The following is a 17,713-nucleotide window of genomic DNA, read 5'->3' on the forward strand; positions in this document are numbered from 1 at the left end:
TCTAAGAGATGATTAGAAAATTGTATATTTGTGGCAACATTAGAGACAGACACTCACTTTCAATGTCTCATGGAGTTAATGTGGCAGTCAGTTGGAGAAGCAATATTGAAATTATGGATGTAATTATATGTCTATTTTAATTATGGATGACATACCATGTACCCATTTGAAAGGGCTAGATAGCCATTTGGATGTTCCATTTTACACTTATTTATGTCAACTTTGCTGTGGGTATAGTGCATAATGATTTGCAAAAAATAATTAAAATGTATGTAAAAATAGAAAGAAATGTGCCATTGCATGAAACAAAGATAATAAAAATCATGCACCATATATTGTACCATAGGTAAAACCACCAATAATTTAAATCCTGCCCTATTAAGATTATACACAATTTCCTAAATAAATGACTAACACAACTGTTCCTTTTTAAAATGTGTTTTCTTCCCTTTAAAATATTGGCTTTTTCATACATGACCCTCTATTCATGATTCTTGTATCAATATTTGCCTATGTTTGTATTATTGTAAAGAAATTGTTTTAATAAGATTATCCAGAAATACTGTGTTGTTAAAAAGGTTAAAAATGAGCCCAAGCAGTGTCAGACAGTATTGGTTTAGTCTTATCTAGTTATGAGTTTGTGCAGGGCTGTTAACTTGCCTTTATGCTTTTTGTATCAGTTCCACAAAAACATCAAACATGAAAGCATTTTTTTATGTTTTCTAGTTGCACAGTTCTTAATGAACATATGAAATAAAAAATAAAGTAAAATAAATGCATCACTTACCATATCTCCTGGTAAACCTTGCAGCCCAATAGGTCCTTGAGGCCCTACAGGACCCTATAAAAATGAATGTTGGGTTAAAATGGAATTTTATTAGTGGTAGGCTCAAATTTAGTCAATGCAACAAACATGAACACAGCACTTTAGGGAACAAATATTGTAGTCACTTGTTTATATTTCCATAGAATGTACTTAGCCCACTGCAAAATTCTGTGGGTCCAATTTACAGAGATTTTGTTGTGACCTACTATTTGTACTAGTACTTAGGGCTTACTCTTGAAATCCAGGAGAAAGCCAATGTTAGACCTAACAACCTTGGTGTGGTCTTCCCCCAAACATTTTGCCTTCGCTGCTTCTGTTTTTTTGTGAACTGCTAACTAGTGCTAAAGTGTGCATGTTCTCTCCCTTAAACATGGTAAAAGTGTCCTACACTTGATGTACATATTTAATTTACATGTAAGTCCCTAGGAAAGTGGTGCTGAATGCACCCTGGACCTGTAAATTAAACGCTAATAGTGAGCCTTCAGCACTCATTGTGCCACCCACTAAAGGGGCCCTTTTCAAACATGTCTCAGGCTTGCCATTACAGCCAGTAGTGCAGTTTAAAGTGCCAATTCGACATGGCAAAATAAACCTTTTGTTAGGTCTAAACCAACAAGAGCATTCCTAGTTTACTTGCATAGTTCAGAGCTAAGGCAAGATTGCAAAAAAGTAGTTCATAAGTCCTCATAGTAAAATAATTTTAAATTAGGCCCAATTACTTAAATTTTTAAAACTATATTCGATTTTGCATGTTGTTAGAGGTTTACAAATGTCTTCTTGCAGCTGATATTATAAGGTCAGCATCTGCAAATTCCAGTTAAAACCCTTGTTAGACTGGTGAATATTTTCTTTAACAATTACCTTTTTTTGCACATTTCCCACACATATGTAGCCTGCGAAATTAGGTGTCTAATGGTCAAATTGTTACCCATGACTTTTTCATCACAAAGATATATTTAAAATAAATATAAGTCATTTTAGGAGTTTTTAACAAACAATCGGTTAGACTTCTAAGTGCTATCACGTTTTGGGACATAAACTTAAATTTAAAGTAAAATTATAATACGTGTTTAAGGGGTGTAGTTTTGAAAGAGTTACAACATTTATGTAAAGAATTATGATCAAACAAAACATTTAAGAAACTCCTAAATAAACTTTATGTTGGACCTGGCCCTTTCTACAGGGTCATCACCAAAACCTTTGCCTTCCGCCTCTTTTTCTGACCATATTTGTGTTGGATTTAGGACTCTGGTCACTTTACACTGTTAACCAGCATTAAGGTGCATGTGCTCTCTGCTTAAAACATAGTAACATTGGCTTATCAACAACTGGCTCATTTAATTTGTTTATTAGTCCCTATAAAGTGCACTATATGTACCCTTGTACCCACAGCCTGTAAATAAATGCTACTGATGGGCTTGCACCACGGACTGTGCCACCCACTTCAGTAGTCCTTCAAACATGGCTCAGGCCTGCCAGTGCAGAGCCTGTGTGTGCAGCTTTAAACTGCCATGTTGACCCAATTGCCAGGTCCAAACCTTCCTTTTTAATATATTTACGTCACCGCTAAGGTAAGCCCTAGGCAGCCCCAAGGGCAGGGTAAAGTGTATTTAACAAGTTGGACATGTACTTTTGAGTATTAGATGTCCAGGTAGTGAAAAACTCTTAAATTAGTTTTTCACTATGACAAGGCATATCCTTCACAAACGTTAACATTGAGATTACCTTAATGAATTTTATAACTGTAACTTCCAATTGGGACCAGGTATATATTTTAGGTTTGGTGTCTCTGGAGTTACAATTTAAAATCACAACTTATGAAAAAGTTGGATTTAAGTTGCAAGTCTGAAATTGCCACTTTTAGAAAGGTGGTATTTTCTTAATTTAACCATTCTTGGCCCTTACCTGTTTCGGAATACATGTCGGGTGGGTGACAGCTGGACTCTTGTGCATTCCTTCTAGACATCCACACACAAAGGGAGCATAGGTCGCCTGATAGGCCATCCACATCCTGATGGGCCATTAACATCTTGATGGGTCATCCTTGGCAGGATGAGAGGGAGGACCAGACACACCTAAATAGACTGGGTCCGGGGCCCTCACAAAAGGCTGCATAACCCGCTGTATTGTGTCTAGAGCCAGGGAAGGAAGGTGAGGGACTTTATGCACTTCTTCCACTTTAAAGGCACAGCTGGGTATAAGTGCTGGACCCCAAGCCCCACAAATCAGTACACTTCTGGATTTGTGGATACTGTGCCAGGAAGATAGACTGTTGTGCTGCTGAAAGAACTGTCACTCTGCTGAAACCCCCTGGACCGTGCTGGCCTCTTGCTTTGCTAAGCTGACCTGCTGCCTGCTACACCTCTGCCTGGGACTGAACCTGCATCTCTCCATCCCAGAACCAAAGTGACTCCCAGGACTTGCTGACTTGCCTCCTGTTTTTGAAGTCTCAGGGACACAAAAGACTTCCAACACTCCTGCTACTCCCCCTGGACCTGTCTTCAACCAGCTCCAGACTCGACTGGAGGTGCCCCTCCAGTCCTGGGACCTTAAATGTTGTTTTGTGGCTCCTGAAATCAAGCTTTTGGGCTCTTCACAACTGTGAATGAGCCCGCTCGCACTGGAACTGTGCTGCTCTCATGAACAATCAGTGCAAGCTGCGGCAAGTTAATCTCTTTGCACGGCCAACATCACCGCTCATGACCGCAAGGCTCCAGTTTGCCCATCCACGATGCCTGGTCAAATCCTTGCTCTTCTCCACCAGCGATGCTGTCTTTGCACCCGGTGAACTTCTCTGTGTGCGGGACTCTTGGCTCAACTTGAGAAAGTAAAACTTCAGCAGGACTTACCAAGGGCTATATCCAACCCATGCTCCATCATGGTTGGCCTGAACATTTGGATTTTGCCGGCCTAGCACTACCAGATAGCCCTGGTTGGCGCTTTATGCTTCTAAGCAGAGTAACTAAGTTTCATCTTTAAAAATGAATATCTCAACTTCTACTTACTGGAGTTTTGTCATTTTTGTCTTTTTTTACTCATAAAATTGCACTCTGGTTTTCTAAAGGTGTGGTGTCTTTTTATGTGGTGTTTTCACTGTTTTACTGTTTTAAGTGTTGCATAAATACTTTATACATTGCCTCCTACATTAAGCTTGACTGTTCTGTCCCAAGCTACCAGAAGAGGAGCACAGGCTAATTTAAGGCATGTCTCTGACTTACCCTGACTAGGATCGTGACTAGGATAGTGATTCATGCTTGGACAGGGTGCATACCTCTACCAACCAGAACCCCAGTTTCTAACACTATATTGTATTAGAAAACACAATCTTTAGCCTAAATATTGTTTTAGAAATCATGCCCACACATTTAGAAACATATGCCTATCTTCAGTCAAAGAATCTATCAATATATCACCAGCTTTTAAATTGCTGAATATCTGTCAGATAATTTAGCACATATTTTAAAACTGTGAAATATTTTGTACAGCCTCATATTTTAAATAGTAAGAAAAATTACATACATTTATATGAAACTCCAAACTTTCTTAAACTCCTCAATTGCTTTATAACAGTGTTAACAATTGTTTTCCACCTTAAAAAAACTTTTGTCACTTCAGATAAAAAAAAGTATGTATTTTCATATAAAAACAGTACATATGATTTATAAAAACATACCTAAACTATTGATGTTTGTGTGCTTTATGCCCTACATATTAAAAAAATGCAATATTTGTAATTTCATGCAGTTGCCATTTGTATTAGAGGAACTGATGCACTGATGTACATACCTGAGGTCCACGGTTTCCAGGAGGCCCGGCAATACCTGGTTCCCCTGCTTCACCCTGTAATAAATGTTAGTTAGATAAGAAAGAAGGTGGAAGAAAGACATAAGGTGGATAGTGAGCATTGAGAATGAACTACAATAAGACCATAATAGGGAAAATGTGGGGAAATGAGAGCTGGACAAAAATAATTCTTAGAATAATAAGGTATACCATGTTACTGGATTGAGTTACATATGTAAAAACAAATGGTTTAGGATTTCCTTCCCAGATATAAGAAAGGTATAAGATGGTTGTACTGTAATTACCCTGAGAAGAATTTGAAAAGATAAATAACAAATTCAGCTAGAGGCAACCAATTGCATTCACTGGTTCAAAAATCAAAAGCAGCATTAGCTGTCACTGGCAAAATATTGACAGCAGATATATGTGACTGTAATAAATCTAAGGTATTAGCAAGCCCACATTCAATAAGGCATGTTCAGTGTTGAGCACAAATTCACAGATATTCACTGACATGGAGATCATTTAGGTGGGGGGGGAACACTAACAGACTGTGGAGCAGGTATCAAATACAAACTCTGTAATTTAATAAAATTTAATCTTTGAAAAGACTAATCATAAAGTACAAAATAATGTGCTTGAAGAAATAACATAGAGAAATTAAGTTTTGATATTCTCAGTGTTAACTATTGAGGAAGACTCAAGAAACATGTGGTGTGGAGGGGTGTACTTCTGAGTACAAGACTCTATGTAAATCTGGCAATGAAATGATTTCTAACGATTGTTACTGGATCCAATCTGCTATTTGTGCATGATGCTGCATATCATTCTTCCAGTTCTACATTTCTATTACATTTAGTGCATATGTCTTTAGGTTTCAAACACACTGGCATGGAAGATACTTCTTTCTAATAGCATTATCTTTCATGTGTATGTTTAATTAAAGTGCTCTTGTGCAGGCAAGCAAAATATTTTCCCTATGCATGATTTATTATACAAACGTGGAATCTGTGGCTTAGGTGCAAGTGCCATCCATGGGACAAATGTGTTAATTCTGTTCCAAAACCACTGTAGCACTGCCAACTCATAATAAATGCAGAAAGGTGTCCAATTGGATTCTGGCAGTTATTGGCAACAAATAATTCATTATTATTTTACAATCATGAGCGTAATGTGTATGCATGAGGGTGTAGTAATACTTGCTGTGCACATGAGATACAAAGTGAGAACTGAATGAGCGTTTTAGGAAACAATGGATAGTAAAACATATTTGGACATGAGTGTGATATATATGATTTTCATTATTAAGTACATTTAAACAGCTTCACCTTATGAGATAGATGGATAACGGTAATTGCTATGGACAGATCACTCCACCTAGTTTGTCATTTTTTTCGCCTTGTGTTGCATTAAGTTCTACTTTGTCTTCAGCTATGATTTTGCTATCACACTTTGCTTATGCATTTGTGTCTCATTGCAAGGCCTGTTGAGTCTGTTCACAAAATTTTTTGTCCAATCTGTCCTACTGCCTGTCTGAAAACTGAAATATTTTGCAAATGTAATTTCACAGAATTTATTTGCACACTCTCAAAATTCAGCATGTGTAAGCAAACTCATGCAGGTGCATCATATTCAAAATCTGAGCTTGTGAGTGGACCACCACTTGCCCCACTCACAGGCTTTATTGATAGCCATTACCATTTTCCTTTGTTCGAGCTAACCCCCTTCATTCTGTGAGGGCAAAAGCTCTTTATGGGACAGAGCAGACCGGGATGGCTTAAGGGCATATAAGGCTCTGTCTGTGCTTATGAGACTGTACTGAGTGGATGGACCTACATATTGACATTGGGTATAATAGGGGATTCATGACCATATGCAACACTACCTGAGATTTTCGGGTATATTACTGTGCATTAGAGACATCACTGGTCTTATAGGGTTATTTTTTAACACAATTGAGGCTGTAAATAAAATTAACTGTTTAGCTTATTTTGCTATTTCGACTTCCAATGTACTGTATTGAGCATACTGCTTATGCAATGAGCATATGGGACAGTAGCTAAACATGTATCAGGATGCACTGAACATATCTGGCAAAGTCTACGGAAATGAAACTGCAATCAGCAAAATAATATGCCCTAAGCACATGCGCCTTCATTGATCCTAGGATGCTATATCTGTCCAGTTTCAATGAGCATTTGACACTCCACCTGTGCAAATGGATCTATATTGCACATATCGGTTAAACTAAGTAGATGTCCACAGTTTTAGGGATGCACTTCTGGCTTTGAGATGTTTCCATTCACATTGAGGCTGCATCTGGATATTTCCCAGGACAGGTGCCATCTTAGAAAAATACCCATCCCAGCAATTTAAAAATATGTTATGCTGTCAGGGGCATTCTCATGCTCCCTAGACTTGGCACCATAAGTGCTTCCTTTGAATTGTCTGCCTGCTGCTCCAGCCCTGGTGTCTGGATGTTTGATCCTGTCCTTTACATAGTGGACAATATACCTGATCATACAGTGCTTGTGAGATGACATAATGGGAGCCTTTGCCTTGAAAAATGAGACATTGGGACATTTTGAAAATTTTCATTGGGGAGTATTGAGAAGCAGTCTACGATCAGTTGGGTTAAAAGTGTTAAAAAAGAATAAGATTTTGAATTATTTGCTGAAGGAGAAACGGATGATGCTATCCTTAATCAGGGGTGCATGTATGTTAAGGTGTGTGCAGAGGAGGAAGCTTATCTTTTGTTTTTCCGCTCTTGTTTTTGGGATAGATAGAATGGATTTGTTGGTGCTGCGAGTTTGGTTCGCATTGTCAGTAAACAATAGCTTGTGTGCTAGGTATATGTGTGTAAGTGTTTGTATGGCTATGTAGACCCAGGAGATTGAGTTTTATGAATGCTGGGATAGGGAGCATCTGTAGGTTGCAAAACACTGGAGTAATGTAACTGAATTTGCATTCTTCATTCGGCCAAACAAACAACAGCATGATTTGGGCATATTGAGAGCTGCCCTCATCTTCAGAGCAGAGGACATCTACTACTTGTAGGGTCTTAGGGCCTGATTTAGTTTGGTGGATGGTTACTTCGTCAAAAACAGACATCCCTTGTGCCGTATTACAAGAGCCATAGAGTATACAGCACTAGTAATGAAACAGAGTGAATGTCAGTTATGTTTGTGACCAAGAAACCCATTTGCCACACTCTAAATCAGGCTCTTAGGGACAGATGTACATAGGTTTGGCTTTGTAATTACCAAATAGCGATTTTGTGTTTCGCTATTGGGTAATCGCAAACACCCATGTACTAATGTGTCTTTGAAACATTTTGCAACTCCCACTGGGTCGCAAATAGACCTACCTCATTAATATTCATGAGGTAGGTCTCGCTTTGCAACCCATTGGGAATGGCAAAAATTGCAGGGATTCTGGCCTGCTGGAGTAGCAGACCACCATGCTTGGTTAAAGCAATCATTTTTTTCAATGCTGCCCGTTTTCCTTAAAGGAAAATGGTATGGGTTTCACAAAGAAAAATGAAAAGTTTTCTTTTCATTTTTTAAGAGTAGGCACCGCTGCCTTGTCTTAAAAAAAATTTTTGCATCCATTTTGTGAATGGGTTACCACCTACTTAAAGTATTCAGTAAAATGTGAATGTTCTTCAACTGCATTTCAGTTGCAAAACATTCACACATACCTGCGTGATTCGGTATTAGGAAGGGACACCCTAAACACGCCCCTTCCTAATACCAACTCACAAACCCTATTTGCGATTTGGTGATAGATTACCAAATCGTAAATAGGGTCTTGGCAAATACAAAAATCCTTTCTAGCAATCACAAAGGGCTCGATTGTGCGAGTAGGACCATTTGCAACCACTAAAATGTTTTGGTCATCTGGCCCTTAGTCTCCAAGCTGCAGTGTGGATGGAAACCTGACTGATATGATTGTAGTAAATTGTGTTGGACAAAGTGGGTTTGCGGAGAAACTGCTTTTTCAAGGAACTGTAGGCGGGTGATGAGACGACAGAATGTAGACTCATAAGCATCAAGGGCCTGATTTTGGTCTTGGTGGAGGGAATACTCTGTCAGAAACATGATGTGTATCCTGTCTGCCGTATTACAATCCCCGTAGGAGATAATGGGATCCTAATACGGCAGATGGGACATCCGTCACGTTTGTGACAGAGTATTTCCCTCCGCCAAGACCTAAATCAGTTCCTAAGTTTCTTCACAAACTGAAGCATTTGTCCAGTTTTTAGGACAGATGGGAATTTTACAGATGTCTAGGTAGTAAAAATAAGAGTAGGGTGAGGGGTTTGATGATTGAAGCAGGATTATGTCATGATTGTACCTTGCAACTTTGAGGGATCAGAGAATACTGAGTAAACTCCAAGTGTGAATAAGTGACATGGGGGACGTACGAAAGTGGTGCATGGTAAGTTAATAGTTTATTGTGCGGTTCAGAGTGGTCAGTTTTGCAATTAGTTTTTGTTTCACTAATGAATACATAATGATTATTCTCTATTAATTGAGGCACAGTGTTGTTGTTCAGCTTTCGAATGCTACAATAGAGACATTCAGGTCACAGAAGTAGCATGCTGCATTGGGCTTAGTTTTATTTTCTTAGAGTTGGGGGACAAATGAGTTTCAGCGAGTGGATATAGAGTGGAGATGAATGTACCAAAGAGAAAGTTAACATCTTAAGTGTCAGGAAGGAGATGGGTCAGGGCAAACAGGACAGATTTGAAGGAGATGTCAGAAGGATCTGGAGGCAATGGTGAGTTTTGGTTGCCATTTTTGTGTGAGGGATAATAAAGTACACTTTTGTACGGTCTGCCAGGTTGAGATGGAGTGGGAGAAGACTGAAAGTATTGGGTTGGGATTATCTACAACTAGTGTCTATTTATTTACTCCTTTTTATTTACTAGGTCACTTGCTGTGATGTCTTCATCGCCAGCTGTCATGTGATATCAAGTTATGCAGTGTGTACTTGACCACTTCTATTATGGTGATTTGAGAGGTTATGTAAAGGAGCACACATTTCACTCGATCTGAGACTCTGCAGTGATCAAACCACACTAGTGGTGACGAGAATTTGGTTTATGTGGTCTCTTTCAAAGTGAAACTATTTTCCCACATCATAGACTTTATATAAAGCTCAGAGCAGTAAAGCATCTTTTCAGTTTAATGGGAAATACGCAGTGAGAATTTCATTAGTTTTTCATGATAATTTATTGCCACTAGTCCCTCTTCTGATATAACACTTTCCAGGAAAGCTGTGAGCGCTACATCTCTGTGTTCATGCACTTCTTTGTTTTCTTTGTTTCTGGGATTGACAGCTGGTGTTAAAGGTACCATTGTGCGCATGTCACATTGACGCATTAACATGTCGAATGTGATGGATGCCTCTTAGAATGTGCAAGATTTTACCTTTTCTCCTTGACTTCCTTTCATACCAGCCTCTCCCTATAAATGAAACACCATTAGTAATATTTCAATACATAATATATACCACATTCTGATAGAGTTAGCCGCTTTTAGCATGCACAGCTGAATGTAAACACTTCTTGGTTTAGTTGCATATATATTGATTCTGGGAAACAGAGATCTGTTTCGGAAGAATTACAGTGTGTGGCAAAAGATGTTGTTCTGGAAGGTGCTGAATGAGAGAATTTCAATTGGCATGCTTTGGCATTGTATGTTAGTAATTATAATGTGAATGGTTCGGCTGAAAAAAAAATCCAAGGTCCTGTGAGTTAGAACACAGACAAAAAACACAGGGTCGATTCACAAAGATGTTGGAAGTTGTCAGAAATCCAGGCATCGCATGCGTCCTTCTACGTTTTACACCTATTTCCAATTTTGAGGAGATTCACTAAAACCCACAAGAGTTCAGATGGAAATCTACACAAGTCATAGATTTTCATGCATGCACCTTACCCACACGTGCACCGTTAGGGCAGTAGAGTCGTTTAAGAAAGGGAAATGCCATGTGAATTAGCCAATGAAACATTTTTCTTCCAACTATAACTCTGATGGGCACGCACCGCTTCCTCTACAACCCTCTGTGTATGGGAGTGATCTATATTATTTCCCATCCTCGACATACACGTAATTAGTAGTTTCAACTGGAAATTTATATACGTTTCCAGGGTGAATGGGCAATAAAATGTTTGTGACTGGACACTACGGGTGTATTTATGAGAGTCTTGTGCTGCTGAAATGTTACTTTTTCTGATGCTCCTGCAGGGAAAACCTCTCAACCATATCTATGAGGCCACGCAAAGCCACTTTTCGTGGATTTGACTGGCCTGGTTAGATATGGAGTAAGACAAAGCAGCGCAAATCACTGTGTTGCCTTACTCTCTGCCAAGGAGGCATTCCATGGGCATTGCAGTGGGTTTAACCACACAATGCTCATGGATTTTGACGCTGCCCGAGATTTACATAATCACATAAACCTGGGGAAGTGGCAAAACATTACACCAGGGGAGGTGTAAGAAAGAGAAATATTTTTCTTTTTTTTATCTTTCAATGTGTGCTAAGTAAAACAATCCTGCGTGCAACGCAGGTGCAAGGGTGCCTGCTTTGGCGCTATGCAGACAATTGTGCACCAGAGCAGGGGACAAGGACAGGAATGCACCATATTGCATAAATACTATGCATTCATGCCCTTTCATATTGCATAGGGTAGCGCATCACAAAGACTTGCGTGGCTGCCCTATGCCAATTCCCCATAAATAAGCCCCAATGTTTCGACTTTGTGGATGCTCCAAGCTTTTTGCAAGGTCACTCACAGCCCTTATACAATCCTCCTTTTCCCCAACTTTTGCCCCACATTTACAACTGTGAAAAATCCCCCATACTACGAATTAATTTTTGTCACTTTGTCTAAAAGCTACTTTTTCTACATTTAAGAAATGTATCAGAGAGTGCACAATTTCACAATTGGTGCCATGCATGGCTACAGTGTCAATACAGCTTGTATACCAGTTTCAATGATGGTAATAAATGTGCCATTTACTTACTGGTACATTTAATTACTTTGATTACCCTTCCTTGATCTAGCACTTTCAAAATGAGGTGTACCACACCTTTCCAGACACCATACGGCCTAGCTTGAAAATGTTGTCCCTCCCATGTGCACACCCAGCGACTCCATGGACCCACCCATGACTGGGATCACACACAATTCTTTAGCCTTCCATTCAGTCTGTCGTCCCTAGGCACCATCAATCGAAATTGTGTCAGGAGGCGGTGGCCTGGGATTTAAGTACTGCAACAAGAATGGGTACCTAAAGTAGTGACAATTACCAACAAGTAATCAGGACATTACCTCCTCAATCTTACCTCATGACAGTCCTTACAAAATTAGGATATGCCAAAGCAGTATATCACTATTTAATCTTAAGCACAACAGTACTTTTGTTGTACTGCTACAAATATATGTACGTAATAAACACAGCACAACAAAATATATCTAAAATGAACTGACATCAAGCAAATACTGGTTTCAAACTCCAACAATTTTAACTCCCCCACATCCAGTCTGTAATATGAAATAAACATATCAAGCAGTGGTCCATGTTGCATCTCGGCATCTCATGCCTTTATCCACAAGGCTGCAATTCCACTAGCTGAGCAGCCTTGAATGGAAGCTGGCAAAGGAACTCCCTGTTTTCCATATGCTAGAGAAACCTAACCAAGGACGTAATGGGGGAAATTAGGACTGTTAGACCTGACAGCCTTAGGGTGGTCAGTGGCCCACGTTTTGCCTGCCTTCCTCCACTTTCCTGACACTGTTTTTGCTAGTTGTAGGACTCTGCACTCTTTACCACTGCTAACCAGTGCTAAAGTGCAAATGCGCTCTCTCTTAAACATGATAACATTGGTTCATTCCCAATTGGCATATTTGATTTACTTGTAAGTCCCTACTAAAGTGCCCTACATGTGCACAGGGCCTGTAAATTGAATGCTACTAGTGGGCCTGAGCACTGGTTGTGCTGGTTGTGCCACCCACATACGTAGCCCCCTGACCATGTCGCAGGCCTGTCATTGCAAGGCCTAGGTGTGCAGTTTCACTGCCACTTTGACTTGGCATTTAAAAGTACTTGCCATGCCTTGCACTCCCCTTTTTCTACATATAAGTCATCCCTAATGTAGGCCCGAGGTAAACCATAGGGCAGGGTGCTGTGTAGGTAAAAGGCAGGACAAGTACATGTGTGTTTTATCTGTCCTGGTAGAGGAAAACTCCTAAATTGGTTTTCCACTACTGTGAAGCATGCTCCTTTCATAGGAGAGCATTAGGGCTACCCTCATATATGTTTGTATGGTAAATTATAATCAGAAAGGGGTAACCAGGCCATATTTAGTATGGTCAGAATGGTAATACAAAATCCTGCGTTTTGTTGAGGTTGGATTTTATGTTACTATTTTAGAAATGTCACTTTTAGAAAGTGAGCATTTCTCTGCACTTAAAATCCATCTGTGTCTGACAGCCTTTCTTCAATCCACGTCTGGGCTGGGCTGGTTGACAGCTCCCTTGTGCATTTAACTCAGACAACGACAAACACAGGATACTCAGTCACACCTGCTCAAATCTGCATATTGAATGGGTCTTCCTGGGCTGGGAGGGCCTGACACTTACATTTCAAAGGTTAGTGGCCTGCCCTCAAACAATGGACTGCCAAAACCACTACTGGCACCCTGGCAGACAGACCTGTGCTGAAAGGGACCTTTTGCACTTCAAAACCACTCTTTGAAGTCTCCTCCACTTAAAAAGCATTTCTGGGTATATAAACTGGATCTCTGACCCCACCAACGCAGACACTTTTGGGCCTGAACCTGCAACCTGTCAAGAGGAACTGCCTGGCTGTCCAAAGGACTCATCTGGACTACTTTGCTGAGAAGGACTGTTGCCCTTGGAAGGGCTTGGATTGAGCTTGCCTTCTGTTTTCTGAATTCTCAAGGCCAAAAAGACTAGGGGGGGTCATTACAAACTCGTCAGGAAAACCCACGAGTTCGGCGCTGATGGACGACAGAAGACTGCCAACGTGCAGAACCCCCCGCCGGCCACATAAAAAACATCCAGCTGGGCCTGAACATTGATGCCGACTCCAAATGGAACCAGCAGTAATGTAGCAGTGCGGCGGGTGCAGCAGCACCCATTACGCATTTCACTCCCCGTAAATCAGGCAGTGAAATGTGTGATGGGGCTGTGCATGGGGGCCCATTCACTGCTCATGCCAAGTGCATGGGCAGTGAAGGGGCCACCAGAGGGGCCCCAAGACACCCATTCCACCAGCCTTTCCCTGGCGGCTGGTGGAACCTGACTGTTGGGTATGAAACTCTGCCACCGCCAGGCTGCCTGTTGGCGGAAGCCTGGCGGTGGCGGAGTTTCAAAAGTGGCGGTTCTGGCACGTTCATTATATGACGATCTGGACCGCCATGCCAGTGGCGGTAATTACCGCCACCGCCGGCATGGCGGCCCAGACCACCATGTTCATAATGAGGGCTCTAATCTCTTCAAGGAACTCCTTGTGCGCTGGAAATCGAAAGTAGGAAACATCGCACAGCTGTGGTGCGACCGAGAAATCGCTGCACAGCTGAACCGGAAGGACGCAGCCCAACTTCCTAAGTGAAGAATCGATGCAGCACCTGCCATGCGACAGAAACTTTGACGCATCGCCTACTGGATCGACGCAAAGCTTGTGACTTCATCTCGGACGCTCAGGATTTCCACACATCATCCCTGGGTGTCAAAAAGATCCCTGCATCGCAGTGAGGAACCAAGACTGCGTGCCGGAAATCGACGCAAAGCCCCTTTCAGCATGGAAAGAAACAATGCATCGTCTGTGCTGCGCCGAAAATTTACCACACACACCCTATTTTTCCACGTAGCTCCTCCCCTGTAGTCCCCATGTTTTGTTTTTTTACGCAAACCAGGTACTTGGTTTTTACCTTAATTTAACCAGATAAATATCTTATATTTTTCTAAACCCGTGTGGTGAATTTTTGTGGTGTTTTCATTGTGTTACTGTATGATTTCTTGCACAAATACTTTACACATTGCCTTCTAAGTTAAGCTTGACCTCAGTGCCAAGCTACCAGAGGGTGGGCACAGGATAATTTGGATTGTGTGTGACTTACCCTGACTAGGATTGTGGTCCCTACTTGGACAAGGGTGTATACCTCTGCCAACCAGAGATCACATTTCTAACAAGGACTGAACGTAAAACAATCCTATCAGCTACAATTTGCAGATAAGGAATCCTAATTGATAAAACAGCTAGTTCACCCAGCCTCCTAGCTAATCATGGCTAACAGAAAAAATATTTTGGGAATTTAACCTATACCTCCTTCAGAGACTCAAACGCCAAGAGTTGCAAGGTTTTATCTACCAAGGGCAAATCCTAAACTGGGACTGAAGATTTGAGGAGTAGAGAAACCACCTCCTCCTTATTAGCCAACCCCTGCTTACCACACTTCCCCAATGGGGGGGACAAACAGCTTTAATAGCTGCCCACTGAACATTAATAGTAGTCAAGGCTAAGCCTGAATAAAACCCATCCTGGAATAACTGTGAAATCTATGTTGGCTTACAAGTACAAAAACCCAAGTCTTGATTTTTACACCAAGGAAAAAACCAAACACAAATGGTGATTTCAGGATCTACATGAAGAAGATTTTTGAGTGGAATTAAAACTTAATGAAACTTGAATGGAAACTGCCAGAGATCTTCAAAGACCTGAATTTTGCAAACCCCTTTCTTACAGCTACCATGCGAAGAGATAAATGGCCTGATTGAGACACAGTGGATAGATTACTCCGTCACAGCAGTGACAGATATCCAGTGTGCCAAAATCTAAATCCTGTTATATCCTAAGGGATTTAGATTTTGAAGATGGGATATCCATCACTGTTGTGATGAAGTAACCCATACGCTGAGCTCTAAATAAGGCCCAAAGTCTCCTCAGAGACACAGGGGTTAGTTCTGGGCTCTATAGAGGGACATACCTATAGGAAGAAGCCACTGTAGACATGGAGCCATTGATGATGCTCTGGGTCCATTTTCCTACTTTTCTTTTTCTGGCATACATTTTTGGGGTGCACAAGGCAAGTTAAAGTCAACCTTTCAGATCAATTAACAGTGTAACCCATTTGGTCACACATTAAATCTCTGAGATGGAGAATAAAGTTAAAAAATGTATCACAAATTAAGTGCCAAACTGATGTAAATGAATCTCAAACATGCTATGATCCATGCTATGTAAGTACAAATCGCCAACGTAAAGTTTAATTGCATAAGGCATACAAGAATTTCAGTTAATTTAATACAAAGGATGAGAAACAAAATCTGATGATCAGTATATAAATTGGGCCTTCTGTCATAATCATTGGATAATCTAATTAATCTGCATATCCTAAACTAAAGTAAAGGATAATCCTAATTAAGTCTCAGGGAATATAGAAAAGTGTCAGCATAACAGAAACCTCAGTAGAATTTCGGATAGAGAGATGAGGCATTGCATAAAGTCACACAAGGGTATGAAGAGTATTGAGCTCTGTACCCCTCTAAGCCTCACGGGTATTTGCCCTTATTTAACTAGGTGAATACTAATTAAAGTACAGAACCTTCAAGAAATCCATGTCATCAACACCAGTAGCTTTACATCTTCCGCGCACAGTTGAAATTGGCAACTTCCTTCAGGGTTCTTATCCCATGAATCAAATATCAGGACAACCGTGAACGTTTCTCAGTGTCTGGTACACAAACATAACATAAGTAACTTTATGGCAATATATGTATTGTCGATTACATTATTATTTTACTCCTGCAATGTATAATGGTGCAGCCCAAATTATTTGTCACCACCATTCTCTAAAAGAATTGGAATCACGTTCATGCTAGGCCTAAAGGGGACTACTGAGACTACCTTTCCTCTCTGACAAGGGATACCTCTGAATCTAGTAATCATTGGGAAAGAAATGAATGAATACAGATGTGGAGGCCATTGCACTGTCAATTCATCCATACCAAGGATTTTGTTTTCTGAATCTGAGTAAGAAAGCATGGCAAGATTGAAATCTCAGCACTTGCAAATAAATCCACCTGTGGATTTCCAAATCTTGCATTTCTCTGATCAAATATCCTCAAAGCCAAACCAAAGTTGTAAGAGGGAGGACATATTGGTCCTCATTATGACCTTGGTGGGCGGCTACAGCCGCCCACCAAGATCTGACCACCGGGCGGCCGCCAATGCAGCCACACCACCACCGCAGTCTTTATGAGATCCCTGCTGGGCGTAAACCTGGTTTCCACCTGCCGGCCCAGCGGGGATCACGGCGCAACATAGGAGCCGGCTCCAAATGGAGCCGGCGGTGTTGCGGCCGTGCGATGGGTGCAGTTGCATCCGTCGCGCTTTTTTCACTGTCTGCATAGCAAACAGTGAAAAGCTGCCTGGGGCCCCAGCGGCCCCGTGACTGCCTGTACTGCCAGCCTTTTCCTGGCGGTTCAAACCACTAGGAAAAGGCTGGCGGTCGGGGACTCGTAATCCCATCGCTGCCATGGCAGATTATCACCACCGGGGCAAATTTGGCGGGAAACTGCCGGCCCCGGCGGTGCGACCGCGGCGCTACCGCCGCGGTCATAATCCCCTCTGAAGCACCGCCAGGCTGATGGCGGTGCTTCAGCCAAAACAGCCCTGACGGTCTTGGACTGCCACGGTTGTAATGAGGGCCATTGTGCTTAACTGATCCACTATGACATTGTTCACCTCTCTGATATGAATGGCAGAATGGCCTAAGAGGTTCCATTATGCAATAATGAGGGCTGCTTCACCTGTTCCTAACTGATTATTTATGTAATCCTTTGCTTGATAGTTGTCCATAAAAAAGGTTTGAAAGGTCTCAGTACTGTCACCAACTCTCTCCAACTGGATGGTTTCTCCCAGTAGAGAGCCAACATTCCTTAAAGTAGAGACAACCCATAATTGCCCTGCATCCTGTCTGCTGATATCTGTTATTAAAATACCAGAGGGAGAGATTTAAAGAGACATCCCTCTTGGGATTATCTCAGCCATTCCCTGGCTATTGGGAC

At 41.2% G+C, this 17,713-nt stretch overlaps 1 protein-coding gene across 1 annotated transcript in view; it reads right to left on the bottom strand.

Moving 5' to 3' along the window:
- Window positions 1-17,713, bottom strand: part of COL19A1 (collagen type XIX alpha 1 chain) — a 2,318,824-nt gene that overhangs the window by 573,452 nt on the left and 1,727,659 nt on the right. The window contains exons 24-26 of the mRNA XM_069235722.1: window positions 10,045-10,080; window positions 4,613-4,666; window positions 788-841 (exon numbers count right to left, since the gene is read on the bottom strand). Coding sequence (XP_069091823.1) covers window positions 788-841; window positions 4,613-4,666; window positions 10,045-10,080 — 144 coding nt within the window. The remainder of the gene's footprint in view (window positions 1-787; window positions 842-4,612; window positions 4,667-10,044; window positions 10,081-17,713) is intronic.

Source organism: Pleurodeles waltl, chromosome 5 (assembly GCF_031143425.1).
Source record: "Pleurodeles waltl isolate 20211129_DDA chromosome 5, aPleWal1.hap1.20221129, whole genome shotgun sequence".
Classification (NCBI taxonomy): Eukaryota; Metazoa; Chordata; class Amphibia; order Caudata; family Salamandridae; genus Pleurodeles; species Pleurodeles waltl.